Source organism: Anoplopoma fimbria, chromosome 12 (genome assembly GCF_027596085.1).
Source record: "Anoplopoma fimbria isolate UVic2021 breed Golden Eagle Sablefish chromosome 12, Afim_UVic_2022, whole genome shotgun sequence".
Lineage (NCBI taxonomy): Eukaryota > Metazoa > Chordata > Actinopteri > Perciformes > Anoplopomatidae > Anoplopoma > Anoplopoma fimbria.
Genome location: NC_072460.1, coordinates 14,638,944 through 14,653,665, shown reverse-complemented (window position 1 = coordinate 14,653,665; position 14,722 = coordinate 14,638,944). Strand labels below are relative to the sequence as shown.

Sequence of the window (14,722 nt, the reverse complement as noted above, 5' to 3'; positions counted from 1 at the left end):
ATGGTAATGGCAAAGGGAAGAAACTCAGTGAGTATACGATGACCTGAGAGTTTACATGAGAGGATACATCACTTAAAAAAAAGTTGTAGCAAAAGCTGTGGAGCAGCTTCTCTGTAGTGAATCAGCCAAAAGCAATACTAAACCATGCCCATGCCACTCAGAGTAAATGCTGAAATGAGAGGAAGAAGGCATGGAATATCTAGGAGACGGAGAGGTAAAAAAATAAACTCTCACAATGTTTATAAAGACTTTTTCATTGCACCATGAAAAACACAGACCCGCCCTGCTCCTCCTTGTCTCCTCACCCTCTCCTAACTGTCTGCTAACATTTGGTGGAAGGCAGATATTTGTGGAGGAGATGAAAGACGGACAGGAGGCAAAAGATAGAAACTGGAACACAATAAGTTTCATACAACGGTGATAGATTCTAGGCAGACATTATGACACATTCATTTGTGAACCACTGTCATGTTTGTGTTTTTCTCCTGACTGAATCAGACTGACCTTGGGCCTTTTCCAAACAAGAGACAGGGTTGGTAGAAAGTTCAGGTCGGAGCCAAACGCTAGCATCTATGTATGAAGACAAACACGTCTTCTGGGAAGCGAACAACTGGCCCATCTTTACATTCTGTACACACCATACAGTACTGTCTGAGAGCACATGCAATGCTGTGCTGAAACGTGTACTCTGGAGTTTGTACATCCCCACACTCACAGCTGAGCCAAGCAGGTGCCACTGGCTGAGTGTCGAGCCAGACTGGGATTTTCACTGTAGGGTGAAACCTGCTGACAGACCCACTTTATTTGCTCAGTATCCACATATACTCACACTAAATCTGTCAAAATGTGTGTGCATGTTCTCATGTACTAGACAACCTCCTCTGTGATTAACAAGGCCTGAAATATCAACACTTCTCATCATATCGGTCAAGTTGATTTTATGTTTTAGTTCTGGTCGGTTTAGTTTCTCTGCACCTGAAACTCATCTGATGAGGCAGAGATGACACAAGAATCCAGACTTATTCCAAATGGCTCATTGGACAACTTAACAGTAAACGGTGAAACACTCAGGTCCCAATGGTCTCTTCCAAGGTACATAGTGGTGTGTCCAAAAACCATTCATTTAAATCTCGACAGGAAGGTGCAGTAATCCACTGACCACACATTCAACCCCTTCCTTAACCTCAGTCCGACAACACCCTGGATTAACAATTTCCATCGCAGAGAATGGTGCAGAGGCCTGTGATTCACCAAATGTAAATACTTAAGCTGTAGTTTGTTCCAGTGACTGGTTTGAGACACACTAAAGACTTTTACCATCTCTATTGTGACCTGTTGTCCATTCTCCACTAACGTAGAACAACTTTACTACCTTGTTTTCTCACTCACAAGGCGTCCTAGACACTCTGAACACTGCCAGCTCTACAACATGTATGACAGGTATCTGTAAAAGCCACACGTAGCAAACCTAACAGTAATACCAGACAAGAAGTCTGAAGCCAGGATAGTAGCTCTGTGAGATTGCACTTCAGTACAATGGTTCATAGAGCTAAATGCCTAAATCAGCATATTAACATGCTGATGTTTTGCAGGTATGTTTACAATGCTCACAGTAGTTTGCCATGTTGGCATACCAACATTTGCTAGATAGCAGTAAAGTATGAGGCTGATGGGAATGGGTTTGTTTTGCAGCTAGTATTTTGGTCATATTTGACCACATGACAGAAAGTTTTTTTCTGAAAACCACAAACGTGAGACTCATGATGGCGCCAAGGTTTGATAAACACCAAAATAGTTGAATACTGGACCACATTTCATGGAAATCCATAGAATACTGAGATATTTCACTAAAGACCAAAAAGGTGGTGTTAGCAGAAAAGTCTGTGGATCAAAGTCATTAGAACACATGTGGGAACCATAAATGGCTGTACAAAATGTGATGCCAATTCATTGAGATGTTGAAAACTACAACCTGCTAGTAGCGCTAGCTCAGAGGTCAAGGGAACAACCAAGTAATTAGGCTTCATTCTTTGGGCACCATGAATATCTGTGCAAAATTTCATTGTGATCCATCAACAAGCTGAGGTATTTTAGGCTTGACCAAAGTAGCACCGACATCGCCACTCATAGAACCGCACTGCTAGCGGAGCGAGGAAAAATAACAAAAACAAAAGAAATTGGGTTAATTCTTTTTAATTCAGCACAACACAGGTACAACGGGATGACACCAGTGACCTGGAACACCAGTTACTTTACGATGCCGATGTGGCCAGAACACAGGAAGATGAATGGTCAAACTGCTCATAACTAAAACTGGTTTAAGCATCAAAAGTCTACAAAACTGATCTAGTGAATAAGACTTATGACAGAGCTGTAACAAAGTTTCTTGAAAATAAAAAAAGGTGGCATGAATGCCAGACAAGTGAGAAGACATGAGGCATGGTTGTAAGGAATGTGAAAAAGAAAGGATTGGAATGCTAAACAGAAGTAGTGGCCTGACAGTTTACGATGGATCAAAACCGGGTCTGCTTCCGGTATGGTTTTTAAATCAGTCAAATACCACATATACAGTATTCAGTGATGGTTTTGTATGAGCTGCTTTCAAGACAGTATTGTGAGGATACAAGAAAGGAATTGTTGCAGAGGAACCCATCGGGAGAAGAGGTGACCAGACGCTAAACTTTTACAACACTGCGCTCCTATTCCCATCCCTCTCAATCTGTGGTAGCGATGATAATACGGGGTTAACGCACTTCACTCGAGTCAAACCTAGAAGACGGCACTTGGGCACAGAAGTTAACAGGTCTTCACGAGAACAGGCCAAGTAGCTGTAAGTTGGGCAGAGAGTTGTTTGTGATGGAACAGAGCAGCAAGCAAGACTCAGGTGCAGTCCTTAGTTTGCAAAGGTCTGACGCACGGCGTCGGCAATGTGCTTGGCGCTGATTTTAAAGATGTCCAGCAGCTCTTCGGACTTTCCGCTGCGGGGAACACCGGACACTGCCAGCCGGGTCACAATGATGCCAGGCTCTTTGCCCACTGCTGCAAGAACAGCTTCACCAAGACCACCTGGACAGAGAAGACAGACCATAAGCTCAAAGCACCAAGGGATGACATGATAACGCCCTCTTAATAGACACTGGTAGATCGAGAAAAACCTCTGCACAAAACACCCCCCCCACTAAGAAACTCCGCTTAAACACAAACTTCGAGGGGCCAAACAGTAGCCGTTTGCGATTCTGGCCCTTGCTGTATTCTCTGGCAAGAATCAAAGTCTGCAAACTCTCAGACCTCATTGGTACACGACTAGAGAAGCCTGCAATAGCACAAAAACAGAAAACAACCTACCCTCCTTGTAGTGGTCCTCCACAGTGATGATCTGTCCCCTTGTGGCTCTGGCACTGGTCAGAATGGTGGCGGCATCCAAGGGCTTGATGGTGAATGGGTCAATCACACGGATGTTCTTCCCTAGAAATATTAATGAGGAGATTGTTACTCTGGGATATTTTTATTAGACCATACTAGCTAACCTAGAAACTGAGGACTTCCATCCCCTTGATGACCAAACATGAGAGTTGTGGATTGATGTTATGGATTGTCAGCTTCAATACCTCCATCTATCCACTAGAGGGCAATGCGTAGTTTACCTTCACTGGCCAGCATATCAGCAGCAGTGAGGGCCTCATGCAGAGTAACACCAGCTCCAACCACAGTCACACAATCGTTGTCAGACTGGCGCACAACCTGGTAAAGTAGACGTTTAAAGATATACAATCATTTTTCTGCCATTTATAAAAAATAAAAATAAATTGCTGCTACTAGCTACTTAGTGTACAAGTATTAGCATGTATAAAGATTACTGTAATGATCATTACCTTGGCTATTCCCACTTCAAACTTCTCATCTGGAGAGTAGAGGACTGCAGTCTCTGGTCTACTGGTACGGATGAAACAGATGCCCTGAGAATATGGAATGATGAGTTACAACATAAAAACGTTACTCTCCCATCATTGTGAAGACTGGATTTCCTACCGAATTACTGGACAAACTCTACCACCAGGTGGCCTACTAACCTTGGTGTTGGCTGACAGCTCAACAGCTCTCTCTGTGGACACTGCATCACTGGGGTAAAACACAGTACATGTTGGAATGGCACGGAACATGGCCAAGTCCTCTAGGGCCATCTGGGACGGACCGTCCTCACCTGAAAGTAGAAGATAATCAGTCGGGGGCCGGGAACACTCACTCATTCCCATAAAAAAAATGTAAAAAATAAAAATAATAATAAAATAAAAAAAAGCTAGTGATGCTTCAGCAGAAGGCTTACCAATAGAGACTCCGCAGTGGGAACCCACCAGGTTGACATTGGACTGGGAGATGGCTCCCATACGGATCTGGTCGTAGGCTCTGGAGAAAAAGGCGGCAAAAGTGCTGGCAAACGCTACCGTGCGGTCACGTGTGGCACAGCCAATCGCCACTCCCACCTGCAGCAGCAAGTAGAGATTGGTATTAAGGATTAGTCTAAACTGATCACAAGTGAGTAGTAAGAGGCTGGGATTATCATGCTAGAGAATAAATAGTAACAGATTAAACCTATTTGGAGCAGATTATGGTAGTCAAGAGTTAAATGTGAGCTAAATGGAGTTAAAGAGTGAATTATTGTTTACCATGTTCTGTTCAGCGATGAAGCACTCGATGTAGCGGTCGGGGAAGGCCTTCTTGAATGTCTCTGAGAAAGTGGAGTTTTTGGTGTCTCCATCGAGGGCCACCACCCTCTTGCTTGCCTCACCAAGTTTGGCCAGTGCAATGCCGTATGCACGCCTTGTTGCCATCTGACAGGACAGGAAGGAATGGGTGAAGACGGATTAACACGGTAATTAAACACAGCAAAACAATCTACATGTAGGTTAAACAGTTCATCTCAGTAGCTGATATCAGTAGGGGCAAGGCACCCACTAAGAAAACAGTGGTATTAGTAAACTTTCATTGACTGGTAAAAGGGGATTTGTATCCATTATTCATTATTCAAGTCAAAATGTAATCAATTACATTAGCTGGCGTTCAATAGGAGCGTAATTAACAAGTAAAAAGGTACCTTGTCTCCCTTTTTGTATGCTGGGGGTGAAGGCAGGGAGATGGTGCTAAGGTCTGCGGGTGCGGTGTCGTCTTTGGGCAGCTCCGGGGTCAGGGACTTGTTGGGGACCTGGATCAGGGCCTGCAGGTCTTTCAGGACGCTGTCCACCTTGTCCTTGGGGATGGGCTTTCCATGCCAGTTGTCAAGATCCTCAATATCTACAGCAAAAGGATGAACAAGTCTGAATCAAATTCAGAGAATCAAATAGCTCGGTAAATAAAATATTCACCACATGAAACCCACACTTACTTTTGAGTCCTTTGCCCTTAAACGTCTTGGCGACAATGCAAGTGGGCTTGCCCTTCACCTGCTTAGCCTGCCAGAAAGCTTTGCACAGCTCCTCCACATCGTGTCCATCAACAACAAATGTGTTCCACCTAGAAAAATATGGCTCAGTTTAGCAGCATGAACACACATTACAACAAATTTAAAATTTCAAACAAAAATTTGATAGTGTATTCTGAGACATTTTCAAAACCGGCATTGGCAAAAAAATGCTTGGTAGGAAATTAGATAAAAGTGGAAGAATGTTTGGTACTGACCCGAAGGCCTCACAGCGCTTGCGGTAGGTGTCCATGTCGTGCTTCAGAGGTGCAGCTTCACTCTGACCGAGCCGATTGACATCCATGATAGCCACCAAGTTGTCCAGCTTGTAGTAGGAGGCAAAGGCCATGGCCTCCCACACCGAGCCCTCTGAACACTCGCCATCACCCATCATGCAGTACACACGGTATCTACAACACAATGCAGAAACAGGGAATATTAATGTTGCTCTCCAAACAATGAAGCACACAATGGTTATTACATGATTCAAGTCTGTTAAATTCAGACTGGAAGTAGACTACCCAAGGGGAAAGAAAAGGAAAGTTTTGCCCTTTGTCTCCAAAGAGTTCAGTTCAGAAAAAAAAAAAAAAAAAAAAAAAAAAAAAAAAAAAAAAAGACTGGTCTTGAATGAAGAACTATTCAGTCAATCTGTCCGGTTTATAACATCTTTCCATTTATAGATTATTGGGTTATTATTTTCCTTAGAATCAACAGTCACTCCCCCTCAGAAAAGGTAAATAAATCGTTCAGTAATATTTTTGCTACTTTGAATATTACTCTGTTGCAGCAGTGCAAAGACCTTTTGAACTCAGTGCAGTGAAGCCGTTTCAGGCATCCCATTTTTTTTATTTTTTTTTTTAATCATCTGACTGCCCTGTTAAAAAAGGCTCTTTGTTCAACTAAACTCTTGTTGACTCAGGGTGGCTTTACACGACAACGCTCCCGGGTGAAACCGACAAAATATTTTATCAGATGTGCCTTTCGTTTAGACGGCGACAGCGTTTTTGGGGCTTAAAAACGAGAGTGGAAATCTTAAAAACGCTCCACCGTCACGTTCCCGTCTAAAGGGTTGAAAACGCAAAAGTGTGCTCTGAGCTGCGCACGCTGGCTATCCTTGCCTACGCGTTGACGTCATACCCATGTGCAGTACAGCCAAACACCAACAAACATCAGAATCAACATTCGGTCCATATATCCACATATTTTGTCTGACAGGACTCCCAGTCCACTCCCTCTTGTGCCTTTGTGGCTTTGTAATCAACTGTTGTATGCAGCAATAGCTCAACCTCCTCGTCTGTCCAGACAAAGTTTTCTGTTCGCTTCTTTGCCATGTTTTGGTTTTCCGAATTTCGATTTCGCGCTAAGGAGAGAAGTAGAAGGACGTTTCAACGCATGCGCGCGCTCTTGGTGTTGTTGTATGGCAGTGCTTCACAGTACCACCTAGCCACCTGGCATGCATACTACATCAAATTTCACACATTTTTGCGTCCCCGTGTGCATGCAGATTTCCACCCAAAGTCGCTCGTCTAAACGCGAAATAAAAAGTGGGAACGCAACGCCACTTTTGCGGTTTGTGTTCAGATCGTTGTCGTGTAAAGCTAGCCTCAAATTATTTAACAAGAACTACACTCAACATGAAGGACATTTCAAGAACTACAGAAACAGTCTAGCTGGAGTGTAGAGAGCCCATGTACTTAAGCAAACTAATTCAGACTTAATGTCCTATAAACAGGAATCAAACTAACGCTGAAGAAAAAAAACAGATAATGCAAGTCTTTGAATCTTAATGAATATCCATATTTTTTTATACATACCCTGATTTGTCAAAGTGTTTGCCAGTGTATGCCATCCCACAGGCAGCCCCAAGACCCTGTCCCAGAGATCCTGTAGCCACGTCAACAAAGGCCAATTTCTGATAAATAGAAGAGAAAATATACATTATACAAGATATAGAAAGTGACGTGAACATGATATTCGGTTTTCAAAGGAAACATGACCAGAAATGAGCTCAGGGTTTTGATCTTACTGGTGTGGGGTGCCCCTCCAGGTCACAGTCAATCTTGCGCAGGTTGAGCAGATCAGACTCCTTCACGAAACCAGCCTCTGCCCATGCAGCATACAGGATAGGTGCAGCATGACCCTAGAGACAGCAGCAAAAGTCCTTAAAGACGGTGGTTATACCACATCACAGGCACGCTGGCCAACTCAAGAAAATTCTCTCTCAAAGAGATGTAAGCCAACCTTTGAGAGCACAAAGCGGTCGTTGCACTGGTTGCGAGGGTCGTCTGGTTTGTAGCGCATGGTGTTGAAAAAGAGCACCGACATGAGCTCCGCTGCACTGCAACATGATGTGGGGTGACTGGGAAGAGAAAAATGGAGACAAGTCTAATGAGAACAAATCACAACGAGAAAAAGAAATGACTCAAAAAAGAAACATCCACATACCATGCATGCATGCATGCGGTGGTACATTCAGGAATCCTCACACCCTTTTTAGTTTGACAATAAGAACAACTTATGTACCACAATTGGTCATTCCTAATAAAGCATTTGCAATGCAATTAGAGATTGTAAAGAGAGCCTTCTTTCTCTTGGGATTAGGAAAATCTATTTTATCAATAGATTGTTAATCTGCAAAATAAACACATCAGTCATGTTTCCACACTTAAAGACACCCAAAAAAAACTAAACTTGGGAAACTGTTAGTTGCTGCATAGTGGTAAGAGTATTGCAATATTCAGGTTTAGAAATCCCAGGTTACTCAACAGCATCTCTGCTTCCCTACGTGGGTTAAATTATAAATGGCATCATTTAAACCATGCTGGAACACACAGAGTTATCTTAAACAAACACACATCACGGTCACTGTTAAATTTCATAATAAAAAACCCAGTGCTCCGTTTACCCCTTGTCCTTTTGATGAGGGATAACCTGCTGAGAAAATAAACTGAAGGCAATCAGATACTCAAGTGTAATGTTCCATATCAATCAGATAATGATAAACAGGTGTTAAGTTTTGGTGTCAACAGTATCAGCACATCAGATGCCACAGTCAGGACATCCAGGATATAATCCATCTATTTCCTGGTAGGAAGTGAAAATACAGGTTTACCAACAAACATTTCCTTCTTAGAGGTTGCAGTTGGGCAAGTTAAAAAAAAAAAAAAAAAAAAAAAAAAAAAATCACAATGGCAGACATCTTGCAATGTGAATACAATGAAACAGTGTGCTGAAACAACGGTGATGAATTGATTGGAATTTGAAATTGAATGCGATATTCCTGGCAAGGTGATTGACATACAGTACCAGTCAAAAGTTTAGACACACCTTCCCATTCAATTGTTTTTCTTTATTCTTATTTTTTTCTACATTGTAGATTAATATTGAAGACATCCAAACTATGAAGGAACACATATGGAATTATGTGGTCAACAAACCAGAATATGTTTTATATTTTAGATTCTTCAAAGTAGTTGAATGAGAAGGTGTGTCCAAACTTTTGACTGGTACTGTATGCTCCATTTAAAATATAGGAGTTGTGGTCCTAGACTGCATAATAAATAAAATAGAGTTTATTACCCCCACCCATTGTCTCGTTTGAATTTTAGATGCTATAAACAAACAAAACACACACAAAATGAGTTGCATGAATAGTCTTTTTTTTCTACGACAAGCTAAACAATAGGGGGAAAAATGTAAATCCAAAACCGTCCCTCAGGGGACAAAGTCAACAGATAAGTGTGGTGGAACATGTGACATATAATGATAATTGGGGTTAACTGAGAGTTGTTTAAATTAAAAGGCATTTATGATGCCTTCTGAGTAACTAGATCAGTGGTTCTCAACCTTTTTTCAAAAAAGGTGTAATACACAGCACTGTGCCATCAGCGTCTGATTTATTAAACTGTCAACACTGAAGATTGCATTGTTGCATTGCATTCAGTTTATGCACTCACACTTATATTTTATTGAATATTTATTAAATAACTATTTTGAAAGGATTTTTGAATGGATGCTAATTTTAAATATATTTTTTAAAAATCTCACGTACCCCCATTTGAGAACCACTGAACTAGATTGTGGTTTCGATGCTGGGTGTGTACACAGATATAACTATAGAACACATGAACAGAAGGAGAGGCCAGAATAATCTCTAGATTGCATAACCTATAAAATCACATTCCTGTCAACAAGGAAACTATTCAAACTCTTCCCGCTTGGAAACTGGTTCCACCTACAGCGACTGTGAAGAGGAAGACTTTTCCAAGAAACTTCTCGGACTTCCGCAATACTACAGGTGCTCTCCTGTCGGCCACTTTATCAAACTCTGCTAAACATTCCTGGAAGCAATCACATGTTATTTATGCATCTCTCCGGCATTTGAGCACGCAGCTGCAACTTTAAATTAAAGCCTCAAGCCCACCACGAGATCTCCCCCTTTGGTGTGATCATGTGGTGGCAAGAGTTCAAAGTCCCGTCCTGCGTAATGGGCGTGCATGGCTTCTCAGACAGATTGCATGGCTTCCATTCATTACACATATTGCCATCTTGTGCTAATCTGAGCATGGACCATGCACTCGAGACAAATATACCTCACAAAGTAGCTTAACACGTTTAAAGTAATAGTGGTTGCGATTCCACCGCGTGAAGATAATCTGCAGCACGTGCCACCGGGCCCCGCAGGTTAAAAACGTGCGTCAGATAAAAGTCACAGTGACGTTACTATTACAAAATATTGTACATTGTGTTGTTTTTTTTGTAGCCGTGTACTTTGAATGAACTCAACCATGCAGTACCACGCACAGCTTACCCAGAGTTAGAGGCGCATGTCGCCTTGATGGAGTTGATCCTGAGCTTATTGGCGGCGTCTTTCAGCCCCTGCAGGGTTTTCTCATCGGGCTTGTGGTAGCTCGTCATGCTTCCTGAGTATTTATTTTTTCCTCCGCTTGAATAGTTTGATTAATTGAGTTGCACAGCTGCTTCCCCGGGGTTCGTAGGTTCAAAGGTGCGCAACGCCGCTGCTTAGCTGTCCGATGAAAGCACAACCGAGGAGGAGGAAGCGCAGAGAGGAGGAGGAGGAGGACTTTTGTCTCCTCTGCAGACACGCCCCCCTGCTCCGATCATTGGAGGAACAGAGGTGGTACTAGTTGCGCAGGACATGGTCATTTCAGGACATTAACACATCTATAGGGGCTTATTCTTATCATTTCCTTTTTTAATGAGCAAATCGAGAGTGTGTAGGCATAATGCACATCATTGCAGCCGGTCACAAAGTAGAGAACTGAAGCTAATGATATGACTTGGTTGTGAAGTTATCAGGGAATACGACAGAGATTGCACACACAGCTTTGAAGATGAACTAAAGGGCAGTATTTCCAGTGAGGTGGCTTCATGGTTGTCGCAACATTATGATGTAAGATGTGGACATATTATTTGTAACTTCAGAATACAGCTATTAGTGAGAAATATTTCTATTATATGATACAATTTGCATACGCTGTGCTCACAGAACAGCATTTCCCAGTGTACATCTCGGGATTTTTCCCCATACATTCATGTCGCTGTTCCTTTAAAGCTGAAGCTGGATGGCTGCCAACACGGAAATGGTGGCGCATTTTGCCTTCTCATCCTTACTCAGGGAAACACAGGACAGCTTGGCAAGAAGCACGAGGTTATCATACTCCCTCGTGTGTTCTTTATCACTTTCCTTTGTAACATGCTGATTATCTGCATTTGTATGTCAATGGATGCGACAGAAAAAAAAACATTAAAAAAGTTCTATTGTTCAAAAAATAGATAGGCTGTAATAGTTTAAGAACATGACATAAGCAACCCTTATATACACATTTTACAGATACAAAGTGAATCAGACAGATCACCCGATCAAGATTTAGCTTCATATACTTTTCACACAACACAATCAAAGTCACCCACTTACACACTAAAGCCTGTGTTTTCAAGGAAGTCAAACACTTCTTCATTTTGGCCATCATTGCAAATACTATGGCTCAAATGACTTCCTCTTCTTTAAGTTCCTGAAAGGACATATATGCCATTAAAACAACCAATAAAAGAGCAGCTTATGTCTCAACATTCCACAAACAGAAATAAGATGTTTGTTAGCGTTACCTTTGATTCTCTCCCAGGCCTCGGCCATCTCCTCGGGGAGACGGGGTCTTTGTCAAGTCGCTCCAGCTGTGGCAGGAGAATCAGTACGCTCAGCCGGTAGTCCGTTGTTTCCACCAGAGGATTGTCAGAGAGGACTAAAGCTCGCAGAGTTTTTGACACAAGCGCAAGGCTTTGTAGGGCCTTCTCATCGACGATTGCATTTCCTCTAAGAGACAGAGACAGAAGCATGTGGGATATATAATCTGGTATATATCAGTTTATTGATTGATTTATTGATATTAAAGGCTCTGATCTGTCCTGTCGGGATACAACTGTGTACCTGACATTGAGGTATTGGAGACACTTCATGTTGGGGCTGAGGCCATCCAGAGTATCTAGCTGGTTGTCTCGGAGGTGAAGGGTGGTGAGGCGCTCCAATTTCTCTAAACCCTCCAAAAGATTGATGCCATTTTGGGCCTGAACAGAGAGCAAGGATACTTAGAGGCAGCCTGTTCTCTGGGTCATTATGGGTTATTAAGGCTGGTGTCAAATGGTCAACCTCATCCAGTGTGCTAGTGTTATTAACCAAAAATGATTGCTTTTATTACCAGATATAATTGCCGCAGGTTGGGAAGGTTGATGCCATCAGTGGTTTCCAATTTGTTTCCCCTCAGCTCCAGAGTTACCAGGTTGGCAAAACAGCCACTCTGGAGACCATTCAATCTCTGAATACCGTTACCTGCCAGAGAGGTTGCAAAATGTCACATCAAGGACTTTCCAAAAAAGATATATTAGGCACAACATATGTGATTAATTGCTGATGGATAACAGCTTGTTATAGACTGATTGATAACACATGGGATAGTAAACCCCCTTCTTAACAAATAAATAACTCCTTTGATGTTATAACTTCCCTAAATTCAATTTATATTGATAGTTAACTCTTACTTATTTGACAGACCTCTAAATTAGCTAAATACATCATCAATCATTCACATAGTGAATTCAAAAAACCCTTTTTCCGGATATGAAACCAACAGATCAACCTGCAAGATTGAGGCTCTCCAATGCAGGCCCGACCAGGCCGTCCAGATCTGTTAGCCGGTTCATTGCCATACTCAGACACTTCAAGAAGGTCAACTGAGCGAAGGGTTGCCCTTTGAAGCATTTCACAGCATTATTGTCAACCTATAGAGGAAGAGATGCATTCAAGATTCACAATCAGTTAGAGTGATGATAAAGACAGCTCCAGAGATGTCCTTTTCTAAATGAATAAAGTAGAGAGGTCCTTGCCTTCAGCCAGATCAGCTGGGTGAGAGATGCCAGAGGAGAAAGATCAATAAGGTGGTTGTTGGATACATCCACAAAACGTAGGTGAGTATAATTGCTGATCGCAGCAATGTCGTTCAGTTTGCTAAGTGGTACAAAGACGTTGAAGTGAAAGTTAGTATAAAATCGAAGAGATTGTTAGAATTAATGGGCGATAGCAGCCAATTTTGCTTTGAATGTATTTTTGCCATCTTACTTGTCTTTTAGGTCGAGTTTGACAAATGCATGTCCAAGTCCATTTCCTGTTTGGCACAGCAACGAGAGCCCCCGACTTATGGTTTCTTTGGTCAAATGGCAAACCTGTACCTATTAGACGGAAAGACACCACAGGATTATGCCGTCAAAATTGTTTGTGGTGCTAAATCACAGGGGAGTAGATGTACAGGACCCCATCAGTGTTTACGTGTAAGCATTAGGCCCTGCTCAGACACAGGCCCCTCTACACCATAGAGCTTCACTACCACCTCTGTAGTGTTTAAGCCATGAATTGAGTCTCCAATGTGGAAGTTACTGTGAAGTACTTACAAATACTGTGGTAAAACACTCACTTGCATAACAGTTTACAAATAATAAAGTTAAGTAATGCTTAACTAATGCATGACCAATGATGATTTAATGCATGGATTAAAGCAGGCTCATGCATTTTAACTTAATATGATTTGTTTACACTTATTAGATCACCACTTAAGTGGTGTTACTTTATTACTTCATACTTAAATTGTTATGCTACAGAATTAATTGAATTCCAGTTACATAAAAGTTCAGACTTATGCATTTACTCAGCCTTTTCTGAAGCAGAATAGGTATTATTTTTATAGAAATGTGAAGGTTTTTTTTTGTTAAACTGGTTGTCAAATGCCACATATACAACCTAGAAGGTGGAGCATGAGTTGTTTATACAATATTTTTGTTTATGTAAATAAATTTGTAACTTTAAAATAACATTTCTTAATTAAATGTAAATAATCCCAGTCATAGTGACTTGATCACTTTAATCTTGGTGTGTTTAGTCATGGTGTGGAGTCATGCATGAGCGAAGCATCACGTCATTAGTTTATGTGATTTTTACCCATAGTATAAAGCGTTAACAAGAAAGGCAACTGTAAACACAAATACAGTACCAGTCAAAAGTTTGGACACACCTTCTCATTCAATGGTTTTTCTTTATTTTTATTGTTTTCTACATTGTAGATTAATATTGAAGACATCCAAACTATGAAGGAACACATATGGAATTATGTGGTAAACAAACAAATGCTCAACAAACCAGAATATGTTTTATATTTTAGATTCTTCAAAGTAGTTGAATGAGAAGGTGTGTCCAAACTTTTGACTGGTACTGTAGGTGGGGGAGTCAAACTTGATCTTTCTTTTTGGAGTAGATAAATTATGGGATATCTTTGATTTTTAGGACAATATTTAGTTTACTCCTCCTGTCCAAACCACAAACCCATGGAGTGCTCTAACATAAACTGCATTAAACTCCCAGGCCACCATGATCCCAAATAAATTGGACGCACAGTTATGACGTCATCCGTCGTCTGTGTTCCATGTCTTCAGAAGCGACCTCCCCGGTGAACTAGTCTATTATACCTTCTCGAGATCTTCGGCTCCTTGTTGAGGTGCTTCTTCCTCTCCCTCCACCTCCGACAATGGTGCATCCTCATCCATTTCAGACATGTTGGTCAATTTGACTTAAGTGTTTTTCACAAAAAGTAGCAGGACACTAGTTCACGTCTGGCCGGGCAGACAAAGCTTTTGTAGTTTGTTGTTGCCATGGAAACTCAGCAGCCTCAACATGCGCACAGGTGTCATAAGCGCGTGAAACAC

The 14,722-nt window shown here is 41.7% G+C and overlaps 2 protein-coding genes across 2 annotated transcripts; both read right to left on the bottom strand.

The window, feature by feature from the left end:
• Positions 1-2,183: 2,183 nt before the first annotated feature.
• tktb (transketolase b) lies at positions 2,184-10,528 on the bottom strand. The gene is made up of 14 exons (XM_054608491.1): positions 10,266-10,528; positions 7,697-7,814; positions 7,482-7,595; positions 7,270-7,367; positions 5,674-5,865; positions 5,381-5,508; positions 5,093-5,289; positions 4,665-4,829; positions 4,325-4,481; positions 4,071-4,201; positions 3,873-3,956; positions 3,645-3,741; positions 3,346-3,465; positions 2,184-3,066 (listed from the first exon to the last, which is right to left on the bottom strand). The coding sequence occupies exons 1-14, from the start codon at positions 10,370-10,372 to the stop codon at positions 2,894-2,896; spliced, it is 1,881 nt and encodes a 626-aa protein (XP_054464466.1). The 5' UTR covers positions 10,373-10,528; the 3' UTR covers positions 2,184-2,893.
• Positions 10,529-11,272: 744 nt separating this feature from the next.
• On the bottom strand, positions 11,273-14,645 carry lrrc23 (leucine rich repeat containing 23). The gene is made up of 8 exons (XM_054608505.1): positions 14,486-14,645; positions 13,089-13,198; positions 12,857-12,977; positions 12,610-12,751; positions 12,172-12,302; positions 11,904-12,040; positions 11,585-11,789; positions 11,273-11,490 (listed from the first exon to the last, which is right to left on the bottom strand). Exons 1-8 carry the CDS (start codon positions 14,570-14,572, stop codon positions 11,464-11,466), a joined length of 960 nt encoding a protein of 319 aa, XP_054464480.1. The 5' UTR covers positions 14,573-14,645; the 3' UTR covers positions 11,273-11,463.
• Positions 14,646-14,722: the final 77 nt, after the last annotated feature.

Excerpts from the sequence above, each read along its gene's own strand:
- lrrc23 (XM_054608505.1), bottom strand. The coding sequence starts at position 14,572 with ATGTCTGAAATGGATGAGGATGCACCATTGTCGGAGGTGGAGGGAGAG. Across the intron at positions 13,199-14,485 it reads GAGCCGAAGATCTCGAGAAG|GTACAGGTTTGCCATTTGAC; the intron begins GTATAATAGACT and ends TCCGTCTAATAG. Across the intron at positions 12,978-13,088 it reads AAACTCGACCTAAAAGACAA|CAAACTGAACGACATTGCTG; the intron begins GTAAGATGGCAA and ends TGTACCACTTAG.
- tktb (XM_054608491.1), bottom strand. The coding sequence starts at position 10,372 with ATGACGAGCTACCACAAGCCCGATGAGAAAACCCTGCAGGGGCTGAAA. Across the intron at positions 7,368-7,481 it reads TGGAGGGGCACCCCACACCA|AAATTGGCCTTTGTTGACGT; the intron begins GTAAGATCAAAA and ends TCTATTTATCAG. Across the intron at positions 3,957-4,070 it reads AGCTGTCAGCCAACACCAAG|GGCATCTGTTTCATCCGTAC; the intron begins GTTAGTAGGCCA and ends CCATATTCTCAG.